At 42.1% G+C, this 27,597-nt stretch overlaps 1 protein-coding gene across 7 annotated transcripts in view; it reads left to right on the forward strand.

Moving 5' to 3' along the window:
• sema5ba (sema domain, seven thrombospondin repeats (type 1 and type 1-like), transmembrane domain (TM) and short cytoplasmic domain, (semaphorin) 5Ba) overlaps nucleotides 1-26,834 on the forward strand; it is a 239,458-nt gene extending 212,624 nt beyond the window's left edge. For 4 of the 7 annotated variants that reach the window (XM_034147138.1, XM_034147139.1, XM_034147141.1 and 1 more), the window contains 10 exons: nucleotides 737-880; nucleotides 2,080-2,227; nucleotides 4,460-4,685; nucleotides 8,286-8,498; nucleotides 12,325-12,495; nucleotides 14,384-14,458; nucleotides 15,630-15,767; nucleotides 18,057-18,101; nucleotides 20,029-20,234; nucleotides 26,621-26,834. In XM_034147138.1, coding sequence (XP_034003029.1) covers nucleotides 737-880; nucleotides 2,080-2,227; nucleotides 4,460-4,685; nucleotides 8,286-8,498; nucleotides 12,325-12,495; nucleotides 14,384-14,458; nucleotides 15,630-15,767; nucleotides 18,057-18,101; nucleotides 20,029-20,234; nucleotides 26,621-26,797 — 1,543 coding nt within the window. In that variant the 3' untranslated portion in view covers nucleotides 26,798-26,834. The remainder of the gene's footprint in view (nucleotides 1-736; nucleotides 881-2,079; nucleotides 2,228-4,459; nucleotides 4,686-8,285; nucleotides 8,499-12,324; nucleotides 12,496-14,383; nucleotides 14,459-15,629; nucleotides 15,768-18,056; nucleotides 18,102-20,028; nucleotides 20,235-26,620) is intronic. The other 3 variants (XM_034147143.1, XM_034147144.1, XM_034147142.1) reach the window with 2 other exon arrangements.
• The last annotated feature ends 763 nt before the right edge of the window (nucleotides 26,835-27,597 follow it).

The following is a 27,597-nucleotide window of genomic DNA, read 5'->3' on the forward strand; positions in this document are numbered from 1 at the left end:
AGTGCTGCCCAGGAACAAAGCACTTCAGCAAATTGAATGAATGTTTCCCTGTGTGTTTGCATGTCTGTTTTCAGAAGCTCTGAACCACAGCTATGATGAGAATAATCTGCTTTTCTTTCCCCCCCCCCCCCTTGAGCCTTCAGAGAACATCCGGTGGAAGAATAATACTAATAGCTCTGCTGAGTAATCACGCAGGATTTGGGACTAATGTGAAATGTGTTGCTAATACCTCACCAAGTGGGGTTACAGATGGGGTCCAGAACTAGCAAGCCACTTGAACGTCTGCGAGCAAATTAATTTGATATGCTACACAAATACGGGCCAGGATCAGTTGAGTGTTCGGAATATTGGATTGCAGATTAGCATTTTCCAAAGGGGGGTTCGGTCAGCATGAAACACTTGAAATAACTAATATGGATAAGTTCAGAAAGTAGAAAGAAAGTGAGGTGAAAGAAAACTATTTCTGCTAAAAAAGTGAGCAATGATTGAGAGTCAGAGCTAAACATTTCAGATGTGTGTATCTCACACTGCACTGTCACTTTAATTCATGTACCTTTTTGTTATTCACGTTTTATTGTCTTTGCTTTGAAATAAGTGTTTTTAAATGTCATCTTATAATATGTTTCTTAATGTCTTTCATTTTTTGAAAGCACTTTGAATTGCCGTGTGTTGAAAGGTGCTATATAAATAAACTTGCCTTGCCTTACCTTGCCTCACCATATGTCCGTTGCCATAGAAACGGAGGCTGGACGCCGTGGTCGTCATGGGGACAGTGCAGCACCACCTGTGGGACGGGCTTCGAGCTGCGTCAGCGATCCTGTAACAACCCGTCCCCCCGACACGGTGGACGAGTGTGTGTGGGGCCGAGCAGGGACGAGAGGTGACGACACACACACACACATAACACACACACACACACACACACACACACACACACACACATATACATACACAACCACACACACACGTTCATAAAGTAACGTTTCAAACTTTGAGACTCATTCTTGTCAACTCATTTCCATCACCTAGTCACATGCTTTTATCATATGGCAATACTTATGTAGAATGTTTTTATCATTGTTATGCTAATACGTTTGTATTTAGTTTTTGTCTTTGCCTTTGTTTGCTTTGTACAGCCCTTTGAGGCATTTTTTTGTGATTTGGGGCTATAAGAAATATCGATTTGATTTGATTCTCGCCAAAATCGACATTCAGTATATAGGACATTTCATCTCGTTTACAATATATACAGACACATGGAATAGTTTATATGAAATAATCTCACAGTAAAGCCTGTTTTTGTTTCCTTCTGTGTCTACTCTTAAGCGCTTTGAGCGTTCGGAAAAGCACTAAATAAATGTAATGAAGTATTATTATTACTACTTAACAACAGATGAAATTCACTCAGTATTTTCTCATTTAAATAAGAACTCTAGTGTACGGAGCCCTGGAGGGTTCATAGAGAGAAAAGTCTGAGTTAGTCTCTGCTATTTATTATCCATTTAGATTGTGTAACCCAGAACCTTGATGCAGGTTACACAATCTTCTTATACATATATTCATCATGATATGATTGTACAGAAAGACAAACAGTTACAGTGACATTTAATTATCCCTCAGTCCTATATTCAAACTCTATCCCGTGTTATGACGGTTTAAACTTGAGACTTCAATGCTTTTGCTTTTAAATATCAGGTCAATTCTTAAGACAATTTAATCTCAAATAGGTCAAGTCTCAATTAATAATGTGTGTTAGAGCCATTTTCCTTTCATCATTATGGTTTGAATGTTTGGCTGAGTTTGTGATTAGATGGGAAGCGGTATAGTCTTTTGACCGTATTCTTTTTGTTCTTTTTTGATACGTGAGAACTTTTAGTTACTTTGAAGCGAGGAAGTTAGTCTTCATGTTTGTATGCCGCCTGAATCAAAGAATAAATCTGATGTGAATCAACGCTACAACAACGATCTCCGCAAAGTTTGTTTGGAAGCAAAGAGAGGCGCCTCATAACCCACTGACTGCATTTGACAGTGTTTTTGATAGAAATACTCAAACTTTCCTCAACTCTTCTACCTCCACAGGTTCTGTAATGAAGGCGTGTCCTGCCCTCAGCCCATCTTCTGGTCCCCGTGGGGCTCCTGGACCAAGTGCAGCACCGAGTGTGGGGGGGGCGTCCACTCCAGGGTCCGCAGCTGTGAGAACGGCAACAGCTGCCCAGGATGTGCACTGGTAGGAAACACACACACACACACACACACACACACACACACACACACACACACACACACACACACACACACACACACACACACACACAGTTAAACACAGAGTTAAACACACAAAGCACATCTGGCAGCCTCAGGGGGATCCATCTACCTGCCTCTCTGCTTTTAAGACAACCTGTAATTGTTTTTCTTTTCTTTCTTTCTTTTGTTGTCAGTTTATTGAACATGTCAGAAACAAACCACAATAATAATTATAATAATAATTAAAAGAAAGAGAAGCAAAACACAAACGTTCAAGGTACACATTTGGTTTCTAAATAATAGTTGTAGTTTAGATAAACAGAAACACATAGTTGAAGAAACACACATACACACACACACACACACACACACACACACACACACACAGACAGACAGACAGACAGACAGACAGACAGACAGACAGACAGACAGACAGACAGACAGACAGACAGACAGGACAGACAGACAGACAGACAGACAGACAGACAGACAGACAGACAGACAGACAGACACACACAGAGACATAGAAGACCATCTGTCAGCCTCAGGGGGATCCGTCTCCCTGCCTCTCTGCTTTTAAGCCAACATTTGATAGTTTAAGGAAGTGTTAAAATAGGTTTTGAACAGGAATGCCGTGGCTTTGTAAGATAATGTTGATCTATATGTGTTAATCCTTTGTGTGTTGGAGTCTAAATGTACTTTAATAAAGAGAGTGCAAAATCATTAAACAGGTGATAATGACAGCGGAGATAAACACAGATTCTCCCTCCTGACTGTAAACGGCAAACATTAAGTCTGTTTACAAAACAAACACGTCTTTTAAATGAAAAAGTGACATATTGTTTTTCACTTCAATGATTTTATTGTGATAAAAATGCCATACTATTTTTGACGCTGTGTGGTGATTGACAGTCTCTTGGGACCGTTCAGTTCTTAAGGGAAAAATACAACATGATATTTCAATATCTCCATGAACACTCGTACACACAGGTTTTTATAGAAACAGTTCAGGACACAGGGTCGTATGTAGTGTGAGAGATTGGTGTTAAATATATCTGGGAGGGAGGCTGTGGCGCAGTGGACTAGTGCATTGGTGTTGGGATCAGGGGAGCACAGGTTCAAACCCCACTGCAGTCAGCATGTCGTTGTGTCCCTGAAGACACTTCACCCCAAATTGGTCCGGTTGAGATTGCCCACAGTATTGAGTATGTAAGTCGCTTTGGATAAAAGGGTCTAACAATGTAATGTAATGCAAAATATTCCCCTCAATCAACACCCAGGGACAAACATCTTCAGAACCAATGGGACTCATTTATATAAAACTCAATTCAACACTTCATTTCCAGGATAGGAATTTACCACAAGGCTGCTCTTGAGAAAAAATAACTCCTCAAACGTATGAAAAATGTAAAATAAGATCTGCGAAACCACTCAATCAGGAGACAAGTGACTGAAGTAAAGATAATTGTTCATTAAAACAGATGAAGTGTGATCATGACAGAAAGTCTGACACTCTACACGAGGATATTTATAATCGAGGGGGGGGGGGGTTTCTGTGACAAGCATCAAGATAAACACACTGGTGATGGTAGCAGCTGATGATTCTGTGGAGGGGGGCATGTAACGGTAACTGCTGAACATTAACCGCCTTTAGCTTATTGGTGCTAACGTAAAGACACGTGACTGTGATGTCGTTGTTATAGCATTACGTGAGCAAATGAGAAACGTCATCACGCCGAATATAACTCACATTTAGCCAAGTGGTGGTGACATAAAGTCATGAGACCGTTTTGAAAGTTCGGTACAGTCTAACGTTAGCCTTTTAGCGGTTGCAGTTACGCTTTAAAAAACATTACAAACTGTGTTTATATGAGGAGATTATACTGCTGAACAACACATGTTAGAACCATACGCTTGTGTATCTATTTTCTGCAATATTCCAAATCATATGGAAATATCTCGTTGCTTTTTTTCAAGGCGAACTTGCACAATGCTAAGCTCTGAGTAGGCCTGCAGAGATAAGTCATGTCCTCCCACTTCTACTAATTTTGTTTGTTTTTCGGATGTATAAACGGTCTAATTGTTGAAATAGTAGAATAAATAAATAAAACAATTAATAATGTTAAAAAAATATCCCAGGATTTGACTTTTTAAATGTTTGAAGTTAAATTTAAGAATAAAACAATAAAACCCACTGACTTTTCCCCACCTGCAGGAGTACAAGGCGTGTAACCTGGAGGCGTGTCCTGAGGTGAAGAGGAACACCCCCTGGACCCCCTGGATGCCCGTCAACGTGACTCAGGGGGGGGCTCGTCAGGAGCAGAGGATACGCTACATGTGCCGCGCCCACCTGTCCGACCCCCACGAGCTGCAGATCGGACGCAGGAAGGTGGAGACGCGCTTCTGCCCCAACGACGGGACCGCCGCCTGCGAGACAGACAGTGAGTTAAAGATACACGGGAGGGGGGGTCAATAAGGCTACTGCAATAAAGGAAAAACTACCTTAACATGGGATTCACATATTTAGAATTGACATACAGAGAAGTACATGTATATGTGGTTTGTGGGGGAAACTTCTGAAGCAATTGGAGTCAGGACTCAAAGAGAGACACAATGGAGAGCTGGAGCTTTGATGGCAAACACTGACGGTTTATTTGGAGCTTCGGCCGGAGAATTCACAAGACATGTCACGGGCCACGATCTGACCACACGGTAGAGATGCCGCAATCAATTCTGAAGCACCCCTCCTGTAGCTCGAGGTTTAAACTAGTTCAGAGTGTAATAATCAACATTCTTCAATAGATAGACTAAACAGCTGAGGACACTGAATCACATTTGTTGTCGCTTATGGCTCGGGGTCATCTACACCCCGAGAAGGATGTGTTCCAGGTGTCCCACAACAATAACTATCTCTGACCAAGAGTTGCCCGGTCACAAACTGGTAACATCAACAAAATGCTAGGGCAGCCCCTCCTTAAGGGAGATAACGGCTGCTCAAGGCTGGTCAGCTGCGTCAGACGGCGAAGGAGGGCATGCAGGGCAAATGATTCCCCAACATGGTTGAGTTACACTATCTTAAAAAATGGTCCTCTTATTACTTTAGGGTGATGAAACTGGTTGATGTTTTCCTCTCTTCCCAAATGAAAAGAGGATTACAACAAGTAAGAAATTACATATTAGCAGAGGTTTACTTTCTCTCCTTAAGCTAAACACAAACCTGACAGAGTTTAGTGATGATGAGGAAAATGTAGGCGCCAAAGATAAGCTAAGGTGTGTTAACCCACTGCCCTTTCTCATATCTCTACAAAATACATAACTATAAAATAACATCATTTGCTACCCGAGGATGGGCCGGCCGGAAATCTCACAGCGCATCTAACCAAGCGTGACGTCATTGGGCCCAAAGGTATTTATTCCCATTGAGAAAGAGACCTCTGTAAATCAGCGGATCATTGTTTACTTATGCTTCAATGAGCAACTGTCATAGGATTAAATGGGATCCCTCCTCCATCGTCTCTGGTGAGGTAGAGTTTAAGGATTTCTGTCAACAAATGTACAGAGCCCATATTGCATAGTGTCCATACTGAACAACACTTATTCTTATCTGAAGGGGTCAGGATCCAATTTGAAGGTTTCCTGGTGGCTTCTGTCGTGTGACAATGTCCAAATGTAATTTTTTGATTAGTAGTGACTTTAATACAGCGATTCCACACTGAGGTTTGAACTGTTTCCATCTTTAGCCTGTACCAAGTAAGCCTGTTCAGTAATCTTATAATAAACCAGTTTTAAATGGATATAGAGACTAACGTTATTTAAGTGTTTGTGCCGGGAAATGTCAATAGGATAATAATCAGTTATGTGTTCATGTGTACACACACACACACACACACACACACACACACACACACACACACACACACACACACACACACAGTTCTGCACAGTCACACACACACACACACACACACACACACACGCACGCACGCACGCACGCACGCACGCACGCACGCACACACACACACACACACACAGAAAGAGGTAGCCTGCAGAGATTCTTGCAGTCGGAGCATGACATGTTGAAATGGCCCTCCGTTAGCCGTGTTAGCTCCCCTACACGCTGTTAGTGACGGGGTCTCAATCCAGCTCCTCCATATACACACGACACACACACACACACACACACACACACACACACACACACACACACACACACACACACACACACACACACTCAGCGACACACACACACACTCAGCGACACACACACACACTCAGCGACACAGGGTCACAGTCCACTGCTCTCCACTGGTGGCTCTTTCATGAATCGATTGCTTGTCTCCGCCTGTCATCGTCCTGTGGGGCCACATCGACTCTGACACACTGATGAAACGCCGACAGAGGGGAACGGGGGACGCATGAGAGACACAGATAGAGTTTGGGGGAAGGACATATGGAGAGAAATGCCTGCTGGCAAAGTCAAACACACTGTGTGACTTTCACTCAAGAGATCTGCATGCTTCACATCTCTCTTTATTTCCTTCAAACTGTCAATCTGACAGCGCTGCATATATTTATTTCTGGGGGTTTGATCTACCTTTCCTTCAGGCTGTACAACACCTTAGAGATCACCACACAATACAGACTGTTGCGGGATGTCCCGATCACCTTTTTTTGCTCCCGATCCGATTCCGATCATTTGATTTTGACAATCTGCCGATACCGATTTTTCCCGATCCGATCTTTATGCAATGCATTAAGAGAAAAAAAAAGGTAACAGATAACGGCTGGTCATCCAACGCGATGAATTCAGCTATCTTGGCTGTTATTTTTTTGGCCTTTTCACTGTTCTGGGGCAGTTTCTCTTTCCTTTTTAAAAGTCTCTGAAAGTGTCGGTTGTTTCAGTGCCGTTACCTGAGTGGCCGCTGTGTACTCGTTGTGTTGTTGTTGGTGTTTGTTTCTCAGGTGGCGTATTAGATTGGTCGTGTTGAACGTAGCTCTGTTCTTTCCACCACGGGGAACCTCCGCCTTGCAAACATTGCATCTGGCTGTTACACTGCCTTCGCTTTCAATTTTATAATACTTCAAACTCCTGACATTTTCTCTGTCCCGACTCCCGAGGCACCAGCTGAACGTAGCCTCTTGTTAGCTGACTGCTACTATTAGACACTGCGCCCTGCCCACTCTGTGGCCAGATTTGAGAGAAATAAGCAACCAGGTCTATGAAAACAAGCCCAAAAGAAGCAACACATATATGATGTTGTGTAATTTTAAACCAAAACTAAGGCCTCAGGATGACTTTAAGACGTGAACATGGTCATTTTTGTTTTGTAACATTAAATCAAATAAAGATATTTTATAAAAAAAAAAAAAAGAAAAATCCCGATCCCCGATTTTTTGAAAATCACGTGATCGGCTCCGATCCCCGATCACGTGATCGGATCGGGACATCTCTAGTTGCAACCATGTGTACTTATTTGTCTTTATTCTTATTTCTATATCTACTAATGTGTGCTTTTCTTCTATGTATAATATAAGTTAGCTTACTATTTATTATTGCATGCTTTTTTACCTGCTATGCCACTTTTGCTGTCACGCTGTAAATGTCCGCACTGCAGGACTAATAAAGGAATTCTGATTCTGATCATATTACAAATTATTGATCTAATATATCATATTACAATTACAGAATCAGAAACAGGTTTATTACCAGGTAGGTTTACACATACGAGGAATTTGACTTGATGTCATGGTTCATACATATAAAATAAGATTAAAACATATAAAAAATAATAAAAAATATAGCAGTATTTACATTGAAATAGAATGGAATAAAAACGAATAAAATATGGAATACAATTCAGCAGTAATAGACTCTCCTTGCACTATTTTAACTATGTTATCTGTTTTATTGTGTTGCTCTGTTGGAGGAGCATGTGACCTCAGATTTTCATTGACATAACTAAACTGTAGCTATGTACAAATAATAATAAAAGCCTTGAAATCTTGAATCCTGATTATTGTTCTGGTTCTTCTCTCTTTAGCCCTGGTGGAGGAGCTTCTGAAGACTCCTGTGGTGCGAGTGGCCGGTGCCGGCTGGTCGTCATGGGAGACGTGGTCCAGCTGCTCTCAGAGCTGTGCCAAAGGGTACCGAACCCGCCGGAGGTCGTGCTCCGGGCCGGAGGGGAAGAGCGCGCCCGTGGCCTGCCGAGGGTCTCCGGTGGAGTACCAGGACTGTAATGTGCAGGCGTGTCCCGGTGAGTGGAGACCAGAGCTGGGAAGTAGTGGAGTACAAATACCTCGTTACTGTACTTAAGTACATTTTTCTGGTATCAGTACTTTACTCCACTACTTATTCTTCTGACGACTTTTTACTTTGACTTCTTACGTTTTTAACCTAAATACCTGTACTTTCTACTTCTTACATTTTGAACACAAATACCTGTACTTTCTACTTCTTACATTTTCCAAACAGTGTGTGTGTGTGTGTGTGTGTGTGTGTGTGTGTGTGTGTGTGTGTGTGTGTGTGTGTGTGTGTGTGTGTGTGTGTGTGTGTGTGTGTGTGTGTGTGTGTGTGTGTGTGTGTGTGTGTGTGTGTGTGTGTGTGTGTGTGTGTGTGTGTGTGTGTGTGAGAGAGAAAGGCAGGCAGACAGTGAGTCACAGTTGGTTTAATTATGAGTTTCATTAGAAGAACTTCTGAACTTAAACACCCTCCTTATGGAAAAGTTTGGATTGTTTTACACAATGCACCCACAATATGCAGCAAACACTGAAGTTCTATTATTCACTTGTCTCTTTAATTACTTTATTTGACTTGCTCTTATGACATCTATTGTGTAACTTTTCTCCGCTCATCTCTCAATGTTCCATTATGTGAAGTAAAATCTGAGCTCTCATGAGACTATAAATATGGGGGTATAACATCTCTGGTCTCTTTTCTAAAAAGAATAACCCTAACTTTCAGTCACATGCTGTTGAAATCTGATGGACAACAGATTGGGTTTGATGAAATGTGATGATTTGCTTTGATATAATGCAGAGCAGAAAATGTCAAATGAAATGTACAATATGGTTTTAAATCCCTAAATAGGACATGTTTAGTTCACACGCTTTAAATTGCAATGATAAAACAACATCATTTTTAATTGGATATCTGTCACTGTTGGATTTGAGTACAATCTGATCCGATCAATTAAAATCTGCAGAGAGCTTCAATCGTGACTTGATGAAACATTAGATAAAAACACTTCCTCTGCGTGTCTCTAATACAACTTGAATGCAAATAGAGTTCAGATAAAGTCAGGTGTATCTTCCCTGCTAAATGAAGGGTTCATAAAGGAAATACTTGCTCACTAAGAGATACAGAGACGGAGAGAGGAGAAGGTCAATGGTGGAAGTGAAACGGCGCTGAGTGGATCATTAGCTTCATTAGCTAATGGTTAGCTGCAGCATAGAGGGAGAGTCCTTGGACAAATTAAGTTATCTTCTTCAAAGTCCTCATCAAGACATAATCAGCTGACCTAGGACTCCACTGACCACAGACTGCTGCACTGACAGGCTGCACTTATTAAACCAGACTCAGGACACACACATACACACACACACACACACACACACACACACACACACACACACACACAAAAAGGTCCTCTTAAGCTCTTGCTATCTATATTCAAGAGCGGTGCCAAATGAATTAAGGATGTATGGTTGGTTGGTGCAAAGCTGATTACATTCCCGTAGTCGTAGTGTATTTAAATGTCAGTTGTTGGCATCCACGTGGAATCCATAGTTGTTAGCTTAGCAACGGACGCTTGTTAGCTAAGAAAACCCTCCCAATGCGCCCTTTCGGTTACTTCCTGCTGTGAAGTAGCCAATCAGGAAGCATCACTGCATCCCCCTGGGGTAGAAACTCAGGTAAGAAAAGGACAAGGCCAGTGACAAAAGAGAGAATGAGTGCAAAATGGTAATTGATGAACAGATTAGAGAGGGGTGGAGGTAGTATAGATTGCTGTGGAGATTGAAATGAATAGTGTGTGGAGAGCGTACTGTATATGTGTATGTGTGTGTGTGTGCGTGCGTGCGTGCGTGCATTTGAGTCAGACAGTGAGTCACAGTGAGCCTGAGTTCAATTATAAGTTTCATTATAAGAAGTTACTGTATGACCTACAAAACTGTGCTTTTAGTGAAAGTTTTGAAACTCCATCAATATGTATTTTCCAATAGTATTAAACAAAGAAATGTTTTTACTGTTTTGTAAATCAATCAGTGTACTGTGTGTACGTCTGTATGGGTAAGTGAGTGTCACCTCTCATGTCAATTAAGACATATTATCCAAGTCAGTTGTCGAGTATTATGAGCAAACTGCAGTCATCACATGTGACAATTAAAAAGCATTTGAACCCACTGTCATAACATAACTAATCTCAAAGGAGTTGAATTATATATTCAATCACTGCAATATAAGAGAGAGGCTACTAGGAAAATGAACTTTTGTGTTACTAATGCACCCATAGTTAAATTATGCTGGGGTTTTTAGGGTCAGCCTGATACCTGATACGTCAAATCAAATGGAAACCAAAACAGACATAAAAGCCAGATTAACACACACACACACACACACACACACACACACACACACACACACACACACACACACACACACACACACACACACACACACACACACACACACACACACACACACACTACTTCCTCCAGTTTACATGAAAAAGTCTCTAGTGTTCTTGAGCAGCCAAACTAACACACGAGGACACGTTTGACACCTTTCAAGTTCATGTTTCTGAAAATAAACGAGGCACGTGGGAGGAATGACTCGCAGTGAGAGAGTTATAGAAGCAGGAAGTCAGTCAGGTAGGCGGTGTTTGGTTCAGTCATTCAGAGCGCAGACAGGCCTGTAAACAGCCAGTTAGCGATCGGCAGAGTGGTGTCCGGCTGTGAGTTAGTCAGAGGTAAGTGGTCACACTAATCCACTCAGCTAATAGAGGAGCCTGCAGCACTGTGACGTTACCTGGCAACGCCGCCTGTCTCCATCAGAGAGACGCACATCAGCCGCTCAATTAGTCACGCTCCGCTGATTAGATCACACACAGGAACATTAACGGAGCCGTGGGGAGACGGGATCAATCGATAGGACGAAGCAAAGACAGTGGGATATGATCAGGAAGAGAGCAAAACATTTACTTAAAGAATTGTAGGAAATGCAGTATGCAGGTGTACACAACATGTAGAGTCTGAAAAATGTGAAATCAGCAGGCACCCAATTTAGTAAGTGTTTATAACAAAAGGTATTTGAACCTAAATAAGGCATCATCTGTCTTGAGAACCGGTAGCTGCAAAAAGCACAGTTTACTGCTGATAACAATGACATAATAGTGTTTTATAACCTGTTAACATCTTTTTAAGGTGCTTATAAATGTCCAACAAAAACATGTGAATGATTATAGTACTTTTAGAGTCTGATCTGAAAAGCATACTGTAAGGTGTTTACATTTTAAGGGCCTTACTACGTATTGACTAAAACGTATTACTAGGACAATAATATAAACCGTTACCTCACATGTTAATCATTTGTAGGACATTGTTTGATTAATTGTTGGTGGTCTCCAAGAGGCCAGCGTCACCAGATTGACTCCAAAGGTTAGTCATAGCCTGTTAGCATTAGCAACATCTAGCCTTGTGATAAGGGTCCGCTCAAAGTCAATGTATATTATACAAATACAAATGAAATGGTACAACTGTTACCAAATACGCACAAATACAAAATGATATTCCATTTGTATTTACTTGCTCATCTCCAAACATTCTCTTGCACTATTTTGTCTGTTGTATTTGTTCTCCTATATATATGTTGCACTGTTGGATGAGCCTCTGACTTAAGTGTTTCATTGCCATATCTACACTGTAGCTAATGTGCTAATGACAATAAAGCCTTGCAACTTGAAATCTAGGAGATCTGGGGATTCAAGTCATCTCAAAAATCCTCAAAAGTAAATGATGATGCAGGATGCCAAACACTGACCATTCAAATAACCATTCCTCTTGTGTGTTGTTTGTGTGTTACAGTGAAAGGTGCGTGGTCCTGCTGGTCGTCCTGGTCCCAGTGCTCAGTGGGCTGTGGGGGGGGTCACTACCAGAGGACTCGCTCCTGTAACAACCCGGCGCCCGCTAACGGAGGGGAAATCTGCCTGGGCCTCCACACTGAGGAGGCGCTGTGCAACACACACACCTGCGATGGTAAGGGCACCCATACATTCGATACGATACGATAATATTTGAATGGTCAGATCAAGTCTGAAATGCTCCTTGCATCACAGCAGCTCCATGTGTAACATCAACAGACACATATCAAGACACAATACGTGACTAACAAACAACAAACATTTAACATAACAGCACGATCACTGAGAGAAAAGCTGCTCAAAGAGCCTTCAGCGTGCCTTTGATCTGGATTCAGCTCTGTGTTCACTGTGAGGACAGACTGGAGCACAGAGGATGCTTCAGTCTGACTTTATAGAATCTCCCATTAGATGGTAGCAGTTCATATTCTCTGTTCAAACATTCAAACTGTAACCCTGTCGTGCATCGCCTCTTAACCCCGCCTCGTCCCGAACGTCACGATGGCCAGTCCACCACTGTCCAGAGGGCACGTTTTTATACTGTTAATAGGCAAACAAATATCACACAACAATTACTAAAGTTTTGTTTATTGTTAACTTCTGAGTTATCTGTGGAAGAGAGACTTTAGGAGAAAAAACGTTGCTGTTTTTCTAACATTTAAACTTGTTTAAACCACAAATGTAATTTATTTTGCCTCTGTTGAGGAGGACACAAACAATCTCAAGGGTAAACGTCTTAAAACCTGGATAATTAAAAGGAAAACTATTAAGATGCCACTTTAGGTAAGTGAGAAAAAGTGTTTTTTAGGTACGAACTGATTCTTTAATAACTTTAACACATATTTAAGAAGACACAAAAACAAATTTAAACTAATTCCCAATGCCAACGGTTTCCTTTTCACTCACCCTTGCCTCCCCCAAAGTCCCGCACCATGATGATGAGATGTGAGATGTATAACAACGCCCCGTGTCCCCCTTCCCGTCCCATTCTGCTCCTGCAAGGACACTGAAATATTCATGAGAGATCCGCCTGTTAATCCACAAGGAGAAGGAACAAAATTAATCCAGCCTCAAAACTCATAAGGATTCAGCCCGACTCCCATTCTGAGCTTTAATATCAAACAGCCTTCAACGCGTTGTCACCAAAATGTGATGTTCACCTATTTATGTGTTCAATCTGCTGGAAAACAAAAATGGCCTCGACAGATAATCATTGTCAGAGGGTGATTGCATATTTGTCCGCAAGTGATGTGTTTTACAGGATGTTTTTTATCTTGGATGTAATATTAGTTTCGTCCTTGCTAAGCTGCTTTTCATTTTGAATCAGCCTGACTGCCATTCACCTGGAAAATAACACTTTAAACTCAGCCTGGCTTGTAATTACAGTTAAAAAGTCTAATGGCTTTTTTGTTTTGGCCTTTATCAGGTTAATTCCTCTGTGTTTAATAGGACCCATTGACAGTCAGCTAACAATCACTCCAGCCCCGATTCATCCCCTCGTCCATTCGTTTATTGACATCAGTCATCTATCGGGGTCCTGCTGGTGCCACCACCCCCTCTGCATGTGTAATTAAAGACAAGCTGGCTGTCAGTCACGGGCATATTTGAAGCCTCTGTCGCAGGTCATTTGATTAAAGTTTCCAGCAGTAATGGAGGACAGCGGGAAGGACAGAATACTAACAAGGAGCCTCAGGTTCCTCCAGACTCAACAGTACCATCACGCAGGTCGTCCCGGTGACACGAATAAATGGGAATAAATGAAGCAATTAAAGTGGGCTGTATTGTGTGTGTGTGTGTGTGTGTGTGTGTGTGTGTGTGTGTGTGTGTGTGTGTGTGTGTGTGGTGTGTGTGTGTGTGTGTGTGTGTGTGTGTGTGTGTGTGTGTGGTGTGTGTGTGTGTGTGTGTGTGTGTGTGTGTGTGTGTGTGTGTGTGTGTGTGTGTGCGTGCGTGCGTGCGTGCGTGTGTGTGTGTGTGTGTTGTGTGTGTGTGTGGGTGTGTGTGTGTAGATGGTTGTGTGTTGAGAAGGGAGCAGATGGAGCAGAGTGAGCAGCCTGACGGTGAGCAGCTGACTGATAGGAAAGGTAAAAGAGGTCCTCAGCCTCTCTCTGCCAAAAAGCTGCACACTCCAGATCTCCCTGAATAACAAACCATCTTTTTCCATCAGCCTTTCCCTGCAGTAGCCCTCCACTTTGGGTGCTTTTTAAAACAGAGGGTGCAGCGAGTGCATGGTTCAAAGGGTGACGTTTGTTGGGAATGTCCTCTTGGAGAGAAGCCTTTGTTTACTGCTCGCTCGGCTGCTGCGGGGAAACGGCTCTAAAGCTTGGCTCAGGAGACAAACATCTCCACTATGCACTAAACAAACTCTCTGAGGGGTGACTCTCTCCAATCCTGTTTACATCACACACTCTCTGGTGTGTTTTGGGGCTGTTTGGCCGGGGAAGGTCGGAGGTGGCGGTGGGTGCCGACAGCTTGGGTGGCCGCGTCGTGGGTCCGATGTAACACTCACAACATTAAAGAATAAGACAAAGAAGGATCAATAAAACACAAACATGTTGGTGGGAACTAAGTGTTTTTTGTATGTTTTTGTGTTTCTCTTATTTTCCTATGATACTGTTATGATTGGCTGGGAATAAGAAAATATAAAGGACAGACCATCTATTTCTATATACGATTATTTTCTTCTCCCTGCTCCTTTTCGGGTATGGTGTGTTTATAGAGACATGTTTTGTCAATAATTGTTATACACTTAAAGGTAGGGTAAGTCATTTTGAGAAACCGGCTCGAGATCGCTAGAATTTGAAAATACACAGCCGGAAAAAATCTGCCACTTCCTTCAGACTTCCTTACAGAGCCCCTCCTCCAACACACGAACGTGCACATGACCAATGAGGGCACGAGATAAGTTTGTGCACAGATGGAAGGCTGACAGGCAGGTAGGCCATCCAGTTATTTTAGCCGGGCCGGCTCAGATGATTGGTCGTGCTTTTTACAGTACTACGGCTTCCACAGATGACATTTTTTTATGGATTTGTTGTCAAAGCACTTAAAATATTCATTGCTATCGGGATGTTAAGAGCATTCCATGGAATATAACAAAAAGTGTATCTCGAACCGGTTTCTCAAACTTACCTACCCCACCTTTAAGTTGTGCATACCATGAACGGAACAAATACAAATGAAATGAAATCTATGATTAAATAACACTTATGATAAATGTCTACGGTAGTATTGATCCCTTGTCTCTGTGTTCAGGTGGCTGGATGGCCTGGTCGCTGTGGTCCGCCTGCGATGACTCTGGCCTGCAGATGAGGAGTCGGGTGTGTGGAGCTCAGGGAAGCTTGCCCTGTTTGGGGAACAGCACTCAGAGAAGAGACTGCAACGAAATACCCGGTGAGACAGACAGATTCACACTGTACCGGTGCCAGAGGTGGGAAGTAGTGGAGTACAAATACTTTGTTACTGTACTTAAGTACATGTTTCTGGTATCAGTACTTTACTCCACTACTTATTTTTCTGACGACTTTTTACTTGGACTTCTTACATTTTGAACACAAATACCTGTACTTTCTACTTCTTACATGTTGAACACAAATACCTGTACTTTCTACTTCTTACATTTTGAACACAAATACCTGTACTTTCTACTTCTTACATGTTGAACACAAATACCTGTACTTTCTACTTCTTACATGTTGAACACAAATACCTGTACTTTCTACTTCTTACATTTCCCAAACAGGCTGGTTCCTTTAGTTTGAATGTGTGTTTGGTGGCGTGATCATTATTATTTAGAGTCATTGCGTGCCTATTGATTTGAACACGATCCGTGTATCCATCATTTCCTGGTCTTCTCTAAAGAAGAGGGACCAATGAAAACGTTGTCATGTTGCCGTTGTTCAGCATGGAAACATTCATTAGCTAACAATGACATTATTGTTCTATTAATATAAAGGGAGGTCAGGTACTCTTTAAAGCAGCTGCTAGTTATGGGTACTTTTTACTTAAGTACATTTCAAAGCCCATACTTCTTTACTTTTACTTGAGTAAAGAAGTTTAGTCAGTACTTCTACTTTTACCAGAGTATTTTGAAACACGAGTATCTGTACTTCTACTTGAGTAAAGCATGTGGGTACTTTTTCCATCTCTGACCGGTGCAGCCTCCTACAAAACTGTCTGAGCTCTCAAAGGTTCCTCGAGTGCAACATCCTCTCGCCAGAGTGTGGAGGAAACAACCTGTTGAACATCCCAAAATATACTGCATGCTCTCCACTTGTTTCTGGAACCTTGGTCAGGAGACAATAGTATGAAGCCTTTTAAATATAATTGTGTAAGAGTGCATCTCTTCACATGGAGAGTACATGACGTGCTTTCTCTTCTAGTGTTTTAGTCTTTTAATAATGGTTACATATTTTGTGTTATCCATAATAAAACATAAATATTACAACGGCTCAGAAATGTAGGAAAACATAAGCAACTGGCAAATAAAATACCGATGCCCAAATGATGTCTAAGTAACATTGTCTGGCCACTGATCTAAACACTACCTTTTACTATAATGCTAAGAGGTTAAAACAAGAAGCTGACATACAAACTCAATATTTGTACTGGTATTTTATCCATTTTAAGGGGTGACAAAGTTTTCCCACACACTGTTCGCTCACATTTTTGGGGGGGACTTCAAGTTTAACCCAAAATGCTTTAGTCCTCCTTTATCTTAATTGGCTGCTTCATTCAAAAGCAACAGGTTGGGATTTTAGGACACTATTTGTCTGTCTTTCATCGTCAAATATGTACACAGTATCATTGACATTCAGCGCCATCAGTCATCATCCTCACCCATCACAAATGGTGTGTGTGTGTGCGTGCGTGCGTGCGTGCGTGCGTGCGTGCGTGCGTGCGTGCGTGCGTGCGTGCGTGCGTGGCCACCGTTCTCCTTGTGCTCTGAAGTAATCTGCTGCTGTTAATTAGTCGTAATAGGACCATGTGAATCAGCGAGTTGGCGGTTTTACCCCGCTGGCCCCGGCGCACCTTGTTATGCTGATGACTATCTCAGAAAGTTTCTCATGAGATGATCTTTCATGGCCTGCCAGCAGAGGCCTCTCCACGCCATGAATCCCTAATGAGTCCACATGAAGGCGATTAATATTAATGGGTTGTCACAACACCAAATCACATCTAATTTTATTGCAAATTTCAATGAGGCGCTAGATGGATTTGTTAAGGTCACACGCAGAGGGGAGGCGGCTGTGAGGAAACTGACAAATTAAGCCAAAAAAAATTATCAGGAGATGTGGCACTGCAATTAAAACCTCACACACACACACACACACACACACACACATTAACCCTGCCTACTCCCTTTGAGGATTTGTGAGGGCAGGAGCATTTGTAGCTTTCAATGATTGTATCGTAGCTGTAAGTTATGCCTCTTTAGAGAATCTAGAGAGGTTCAATCTGACGAAACACCCAAAATACACTGATCCAAAAAACTCTCAATGGACAGTTTGCGTAACATTTTTATCAGCACTTCTCATTCTCTGTTTTTGTTTCTGCATGTGTCAACTCCCCTCGATGTTTGTTGATGTCTGTGTCTGCAGAGAGTGTGTAAGTGTGTGTGTGTGTGTGTGTGCATGTGTGTGTGCATGTTTGTGTCTGACCCTGTGTTCCTCTTCTCTGCAGTCATTCTCCCTGCATCTGGTTTTGATAAGGACCAACACTGTGGAGGTGAGTGGATGAACAGCTGCCTCACGTTGTTGTGCATGTCTACGTTTTCCCTGTACAGTATGTGTCCTCAGATGTCTGTCCATGATGTGTGTTCATGCATTATATGTGCATTTTCATGTGTATCTCTGTCTGTCAGAGGAGCAAGAACAAAGTTATGTACACTACAGTGTCACCAGGACGGGCCACAACTTGTCCATCTTTTAAAAAACGTTTTGAGACTCATTTGCAAACTAAAGATTATTTTCACAACCCTGTATGAAACCAAAATGACTGACAGGAAGTACAAAGCCAAAAGTACAATCCTGAGTAAAGCCTCAGTATTCTCTGTCAGTCAAAGTTGTGATTCAGCATTGAAAATATAGGAATTTAGATTCTTAAATAGATTGAAATGTGTCTTAAAGGGGCTCTGTTCTGATCATTTCCAGGTGTATATCAGTATGTAGTGTCTCTACTTTAAAGAGTCCTCTCCTGCTGATGTTCAGGTGTATATCAGTATGTAGTGTCTCTACTTTAAAGAGTCCTCTCCTGCTGATGTTCAGGTGTATATCAGTATGTAGTGTCTCTACTTTAAAGAGTCCTCTCCTGCTGATGTTCAGGTGTATGTCAGTACGTAGTGTCTCTACTTTAAAGAGTCCTCTCCTGCTGATGTTCAGGTGTATATCAGTATGTAGTGTCTCCACTTTAAAGAGTCCTCTCCTGCTGATGTTCAGGTGTATATCAGTATGTAGTGTCTCTACTTTAAAGAGTCCTCTCCTGCTGATGTTCAGGTGTATATCAGTATGTAGTGTCTCTACTTTAAAGAGTCCTCTCCTGCTGATGTTCAGGTGTATATCAGTATGTAGTGCCTCTACTTTAAAGAGTCCTCTCCTGCTGATGTTCAGGTGTATATCAGTATTTAGTGTCTCTACTTTAAAGAGTCCTCTCCTGCTGATGTTCAGGTGTATATCAGTATGTAGTGTCTCTACTTTAAAGAGTCCTCTCCTGCTGATGTTCAGGTGTATATCAGTATGTAGTGTCTCTACTTTAAAGAGTCCTCTCCTGCTGATGTTCAGGTGTATATCAGTATTTAGTGTCTCTACTTTAAAGAGTCCTCTCCTGCTGATGTTCAGGTGTATATCAGTATGTAGTGTCTCTACTTTAAAGAGTCCTCTCCTGCTGATGTTCAGGTGTATATCAGTATGTAGTGTCTCTACTTTAAAGAGTCCTCTCCTGCTGATGTTCAGGTGTATATCAGTATGTAGTGTCTCTACTTTAAAGAGTCCTCTCCTGCTGATGTTCAGGTGTATATCAGTATGTAGTGTCTCTCCTGTGACATGTCTCCATGCTTTAATGTTCAAAAAGCTCTTTATTTTTCTCATACTGCCTGTGCTGCAGCACTTCTTTTCACCCTCTGTCTGAAACCAGAGCCCAGTCTGCTCTGATTGGTTAGCTGGCCGGCTCTGTTGTGATCGGTCAACCGCTTAGAGATGTCCCGCCCCTTAGCCTATCACGTACAATGTGTTGGAGCGCTAGCCAATAGAAGCGTGGGTGTTACATAGTGATGTCACTTTGTTGTGGGGAGGCTGTGGCGCAGTGGACTAGTGCATTGGTGTTCGGATCAGGGGGGCACAGGTTCAAACCCCACTGCAGTCAGCATGTCGTTGTGTCCCTGAGACACTTCACCCCAAATTGCTCCTGTGGGGATTGCCCACAGTATTGAGTATGTAAGTCGCTTTGGATAAAAGTGTAATGTAATGTTGTGGAAGTAAACAAAGGAGTCCAATGGAGGTGTTTCAGGCCAAAAAAACGTAAAAGGGCCTCTTTAACCTAATTAAGAATTTACATTGTATTGGATGTATGACATAAAGCCAGTAATGTGGGATGAACGTTTTCGCACCAGGATGTGATAACATATCTTAACACTCCACGTGTCTTCTTCTTCTTCCAGCGTTCACCTCCATCCACCTGATCGCCACTGGAGTTTCCTGTTTCCTGGGGGCGGGGCTTCTGTCCTTCTTGATCTATGTCTACTGTCAGCGCTTCCATAAGCCTTCGCAGGAGTCAGCCGTCATCCACCCCACCACCCCCAACCACCTCAACTACAAGGGCAACACCACGCCAAAGAACGAGAAGTACACACCCATGGAGTTCAAGGTATAAGAAAATCTAACATTTAGATTCTATACAGTGGTGCAGGGATGACGTATTTTTGTAGGCCGACCCGGAAGTAAGCTGCTCAAGGGTTCCCTCAACAAAAAAGCAATGCGATTTCTCCAAAGGATTTCGGAATATTGTAAAAAATAAGATCTGTGGAAAACGAACCTCAATCAATCAATGTTTATTTATATAGCCCAATATCACAAATGTTACATTAGTCTCAGTGGACTTCACAGTTTGTACAGAATATCAGTATGACAATACGACACCCTCTGTCCTTAGACCCTCACATCGTACAAGGGAAAACTTCCAGAGAGAAACCCCACAGTTTAAAGGGGAACATGGGAGAAACCTCAGGGAGAGCAACAGAGGAGGGATCCCTCTCCCAGGACGGACAGACGTGCAATAGATGCCGTGTGTAAATCGAAGAGATAATACATTTGACAACATAGGTAGACCAAATGTTTGGAAATGCATGTGTCTATAATAAGAAGATGAATCCACGAGGATGTCAACCATCCTGTGGGAGCCATCAGGGAAGTAGTATGATGAGAGTCAGGCAGGACTGCAGAGACAGGTTCAGCCACGACTCGAAGTCCAGGACTCAGATCAGGACTCAGGATCTAGGACTCAGATCAGGACTCAGGACTCGGGATCAGCCACGACTCAGGATCCCAGTGTAGATAGACACCAAAAAGAAATGTGGGGGAAGCTGGGTTATTGGGAACATGAGAGTACACAGGTACAGACAGAGAGAAGGAAGGTGTCCCCCGACAGTCTAAGCCTATAGCAGCAAAACTAGAGGCTGAATCTAATCAGCCCTAACTATAAGCTTTATCAAAAAGGAAGGTCTTAAGCGCACTCTTAAAAACGGATAGGGTGTCTGCCGCCTGTTTGATAAATGCACGTTTTGTTCAGCCGGATAATCTCCACATGTCTGCCCTACTTTTATAATTTTCGAATCATAAATCTAATCAATAGATTTATCAATTCAATTCAATTTCAATTCAAAGGTTTTATTGTCATGTGCTCAAAGCTACAGTGTAGAAATGGCAATGACATTCTTCTGACCTGAGCTCCTCCAACAATGCAACATAATAAAATACAAAGTACTGCAAAAAGTCTATATACATGTCAAAAGAGTGCATGTAGATAAACACAACACAAATGGATGTTGATCACACACACAAACACACACAATGTTAACGCTGAAGATTCAAGGGCGATGTGATTCATGTTTTATTTAGAGACTTTATTCAGGCATTTATCTCAATGGAGCGCTAACCGCAGAAGATGAATTACCGTTCATCTTTATTCCTCCTTGCTCTCACACAGAACCTATAGGCTTCAAGCCGTAAACCAAATCCTTATTAATGGGCCCCATTAGCTTTCCGACGCATTAGTAAGGCCTCGACCTCCCCTTGCTATCGCTCTACTGTGCATTCACATTTACAGAGAGTCAAGAAACTATGTTCCCCAGAGGTTTATAGACTTTAAGTGCAGTTTTTCGGCCTCTCCACAACTTGTATTGATTGCTCTTGGTTGATTGGTTGAGTGTGTGATAATCAGTGATGTGGTCGTTACTCATTACTCATTACTTTAAAACAAAAAGTAATATATTACTTCTTTACCCTCTACATAAAGTAACTCGTTACATTATTACTTTTGCGTTACTCAGCAACAACAGCCTATAGCCACAACTTCAAACTTAGGCCTACATGTGCACACATATGGGGCGAAGCCTGCGAGCTAGTTCAGGCAGTCAACTCGAGCACCAATGATACATTAACACGTGACGCGTCTCTCTTACAACCAACCAAACACAATCTCCTAAACATGCCGCTCTATTTAAGCTGCCAGATCTGCCTGCCTCTGCCTCGCTAATGCTGCTGCTCTGTCACATAGCTGATGCGTTCACGTGCTGCTTGCCTGCCCCACCACCACCCCAGCTTCCACCTGTAGGTTCGGGGGGATAGTTACAGTATCTAATCATCACTCAATGTTCTATGAGGGCGGTGGTGGCGAAGTCCATAGGGACTTGGCTTGGCAACTGGAAGGTAACCAGTTCAAGTCCCAGAAAGACCGAGTGCTACCGAGGTGTCCCTGAGCAAGGCACCGTTCCCTACACTGCTCCCCGGGCGCCGGACATGATGGCAGCCCACTGCTCCTAACACTAGGATGGGTCAAATGCAGAGAAACCCTTTCGTTACATAGTACCTGTACTACGTAATGACAATAAGTTGAATCTTCTTCAATGAGTGATGAGGCCCGAGCCCAAACTCAACTATATGCTGCTCTAATAAACATATTAAGAACACGTGAGTTGTCTGACTGAAATAACAATTACTATTGCAATAAGGAAGACATAACACAAGTCTTTCTTTTATGCTCTTTAATCAAATAGGCTACCACAAGCGAACAGTCGGTGAAAACAGAACATCATCACTCTGGGTTCGGGGGTCTTTAGCTACTAGCTTCGTGTTAGCATGTTGCCTTTGCAGGTGCTAGGAGAGGTTTGATGTTGTTGTGTTTGCAGCAGTGCACCTTACCGTCACATTCCTGTCCTTTCTTCTGACACATTTAAAATAATGGGCATACCTCCACCCCTCCACCCCTCGAAAGTTATAGCTGTTATTGAGTCAGCCATGTCTCTGCACTGCAGCACCACCCCTGTGACAGTTGCATGTGGACAAGTCGCGCAAATGTTACGCAAATATTAACCTGCAGCGGAAATCCCTCTAGTCTGTCAAAGGGAGAATCTAGTCATTGTTTCGCGCAATGTTAGTAACTGTAGTGTGATTACTGAATGTATAACAGTAACGCGTTACATTACTGCGTTACTGAAAGTGTGTATGTGATTACAGTGAATCTCGTTACACCCAACACTGGGGATAATAGGCTCACATTTGAATAACCTGAACCAAAGGGAGTTTGATATTTGTCACCACTATCTCAGTTTGAATAGAAGCTCCAATAATTCTGTAAGTGCACGTACGAATCACTGATGTAAATCAATTAGATTAGGCTAATCCGACACCAGACACTTTTTTCTCATGACTTGGCAACAGCCATATATTTTCCAAAGTTCAAATCTAATAAAAATATTCCACGTCTCAGAAGCAGCAAAGTAATTCATTTAATTCAAAGGTCAAGGACCCTCCCCAATGGATGCTTTTTCCTGCTGATACTGCTCCGTTTCCTTGTATTAGAGCATGTGCCTGTTTTTTATGTGATTTTACACAAATTAATCACCGCGATTTTTCAAATTGGATATTTTTGTATTACATTACATGTTAACTTTCTTTCTGTCTGAACACATCTGACTTAAGTGTGTGTGCCGGCAATGATTTATGAGGTGGCCGACATGTGCAAAGGCGCTACAATGGCCCAAAACATTTCCATGAAGAGAAACGCGCTGCAGCTTTAGAAACGATACGAATATGAAAACACAAATGTACCAAAAGACATAGAAATGATTAAACATCCTCACCAACTTGATGAAACATGCACAGGGTTCACAAAAAGCGCTGCATAGACACAACGCTGCAAATACAAAACGATGCAAGAAGCTCAAAACACTAAAAAAGGATGCACACTGTTGGGACCTGAGCGCTTGTTGACGTTTGGGGATCAACAAACGTTTGTGGATTGTATACAAGATGGCCGACTGTCACTGTGAGGCCTTGTTTCGTCAGGACATTTTAAATGACTAGGTTATCTGTCTGCTTTCTTTCTGTCTTAACACATCTGACTCAAGTGTGTGCCGGCAATGATTTATGAGGTGGCCGACATGTGCAAAGGCGCCGCTGCTTTACGAATATAAAAAAACAAATGTACCAAAACACTTCTAGAAACATCTCCACCAACTTGAGCAAAAAAAGGGCAAGGTTTTCAAAAAGCGCTACAAATACAAAATGCAAGATCTCAAAACACAGGGAGACATTGTATATATTGCTTTTATTTAGGTCTTAGATTGACAATAAACTTGACTTTAACGGAAAATACAGGCTCTAAAAAATTAAGCACACTTTTGGGACCTGAGTGCTTGTTGAAGTTCGAGGATTATAAACAAGATGGCCAACTGTCACTGTAAGGCTGTTTCATCATTTGAAATGACTCGGTTATCTGCAGGCCACCGTAGATTCATGTTAAGCGTACCTGCATTTAGAAAATGTTCACCAACTTGACGAAACATGCGCAGGGTTCACACAACGCTGCAAATACAAAGCGATGCAAGATCTCAAAACACAGGGAAACGGAAAATACAGACTCTAAAAAATGATGCACACTTTTGGGACCTGAGTGCTTGTTGAAGTTCGGGGATTATAAAGATGGCCAACTGTAACTGTAAGGCTGTTTCATAACTGTGTTTCGCCAGTACATTTGAAATAACTATATATATAAATGTATTTATTAGGATAAACCCCCTTCAAAATAACAGAAAGCAAAGCATGACAAACCACGTACAGTCTGTTAAGTCAAATCCATGAAGTAATACATACAATCATTACAATTTGACAGTAGTGTCTAATAGATCAGTTTCATCAATAGCAAGAGCTGACAGTGAGATGATAATGCTGAAACGTACCCAATGATGACCCAACTAGGTTATCTGTAGGCCACCGTAGATTCATGTTAACCGTACCTGTCAACCTGCCAGTATCAAAGATCTTAACCAAAGCGTGACAGGGACATGTGACCACAACAACACCTCTCTTTTGTTTCTGATCCTATGAGCCTCCTGACTCTGGTTGTAATGGCTGTTATTGTTTCTGTGGACGCGGCGCTGACAGCCATCGTGGTGCGGAGAGCCTGAACTCATTATCTATAACGACAGGAGGAACAGCTGATGTGACGGTGCACGGCTACAGCGCTGTTTATCCAGCCGGTTCCTTCCCTCCAGGCCAATTTATGATGCCCAGCGTTTGTGTATTTCAGCGACTCTAACCTGATTATCTTCTGCCGCGGTCCCAGGAGCTGCTCAGATGGATTACATTAGTCTAATGCTTCCCCTGGAAAGTGTTTCACCTTATGCTCGGCTTTTACCCGAGACTCAGCAATTGCATTAGAATAATATGTGGGTTTTAGTCTTGTTTTTTATTTAAGAGACCTGCAGTGAATTCCCGCCATCTCATTTATTAGAGCCTTGAGTATGCTTGACATGAACTAAATTAAATTTGTTGAATTGGTTCGCTTTGGTTGTGAATACATTTAGAGCACAGAGGCTATAACCTCGAGGCGAGTGGAGGTACTTTATTCACCCGCGGGGGAGAATTACAGATATTATTTTTACTTCCTACATAAAACAGAGTCCACATTGTGAAAAATCTTTATTTTAACAATTCAATTCCAACTTTACGATTATAATCGAGTCTTCGAACCTCTTAAAATAACTGAAAAAACATCTTCCAGCATATTTTCTTTTTTATAGAAACTCAAGACACATGAGCTCATTGTCCCATGAGGTCATTGTTTAAATAAAGTACATGTTTTTCAATTATTTTCTAGTCAGTAATATGGCATACAATAGCATGTGATTTATTAGAGCTATAAGTATTTGCAATTGTACAGTGCTATGATCACTTTAATGTAAAAAGTACATATTTTTAGAATGGTCACACTACTTTAATATGCTATGTATGTCACTAAGTTTTACCTAAATTGCTGCTACTCGTTTTTTAGCCATGGTTGTTTACTTATTTGTCTTAATTTGTTTGTATTTACTAATGTGTGCTTTTTATTTATTTCTTATTTAATGCTTTTTCTTTTTTTACCTGCTTTGCCACATTTGCTGTAACACTGTAAATTTCCCCGCTGTGAGATTAATAAAGGGATTCTGATTCTGAAATCAAACTTTTTTCTCCACATTGAGTCCACAAAAACCTCTATTAATAACTGAAAAAACATCTTCGTGCAATCGGTCTAAAGCTTTTGGCTTTTGACCGATTGCTCCTCAGCACAGGAGATGAGTTCAATTCCACGATTCCACATGTGAACAAAAATTACATTTCTCTGGGTCTGGGTGACCGTTTTTTTTACGCCTCTCCATTACTAACCACATTCTGGGCCTGTAATGAACTTTGAGTCCCTCTTCAACACAAGCAGTTACTGAAAACAAACCTATCCTCATGACCTTGCAGCGCGAGAGAACAACAACAAAAGACATCAAACAAGTTGATGATGAAATTAATTAGATTTCAATATCAACTTGGTTGTTAATAACTGAAAAAACATCTTCCAGCATATTTTCTTTTTACAGAAACTCCTATGAGCTCATATGTTGTCCTATGAGGTAATATCTTCTAGTCAGTAACATGGCATACAATAACATTCATTCAAGCTATGAGTGCATTCCTAATTTTCTCTCCACTGTGTCATTCCAGACGCTCAACAAGAACAACCTGCTGCCGGATGAAAGATCTAACTTCTTCCCGACGCCGCTCCAACAAACCAACGTCTACACCACCACCTACTATCCCACGGCACTCGGCAAATTCGACTACCAGCCAAACTCCTCCCCCTCGCCCTGTAGGACCTACAACCAAAACAACAACAGCTGAGACTCGCCCCTCCATCTCTCCGAACCCCCCCCACCCACCCCCACCCCCACCCCCACCCCCCCCTCGCTAACGGACACCACCCCGAACGGTGATATAACTGAACCGACGTGAACTGTAACGTTTCTCAGAGCTCGGACAGTTTCCCTCAGTTCGTCACCGCCATTTTCCTTCGCTCCTATCGTCTCTTCCGCATCGTTGGGTTTGTGTCCTCAAGGGCGTTTTTTGGAACTTTCCATCAGGAGGTGTCGGGGTTCGGAAGGGGGGTGTTATGGTAACGGCCTGAGTGGATATAGCAGGGTCAACTCAAAGCTTCACGGGGGGATTTAGTGGAAAATTCCACTAAGACGAGTTTTGGCTTTTGACCGATTGCTCCTCAGGTGATGAGTTCAATTCCACGATTCGACACGTGAAAAAAAACGTACATTTCCCTGGATCTGGGTCACCGTTTTTGTACGCCTCTCCATTACTAACCACATTCTGGGCCTGTAATGAACTTTGAGTCCCTCTTCAACACAAGCAGTTACTGAAAACAAACCTATCCATATGTCCATGCACAGCGAGAGAACCACAACAAAAGACTCAAACACAGTCGATGATGAAATTAATTACAGATCAATATCAACGTGGTTGTTTGGGATTTCACGTGACGGAGAGATAAGAACTTCTGAGTCGATTGCGCTTTTTGGACGGTTGTTTGTAAGAGTCACAATCCTCAATAACAGTGGATTCACACGCCCTCTGTGGACAAGGACGTAAAGTCAAATCAAGGGGGATTGTGGGAAGTGTACATAAAGCTTTGG

This window comes from Trematomus bernacchii, unplaced genomic scaffold (genome assembly GCF_902827165.1).
Source record: "Trematomus bernacchii unplaced genomic scaffold, fTreBer1.1, whole genome shotgun sequence".
NCBI classification, from domain to species: domain Eukaryota; kingdom Metazoa; phylum Chordata; class Actinopteri; order Perciformes; family Nototheniidae; genus Trematomus; species Trematomus bernacchii.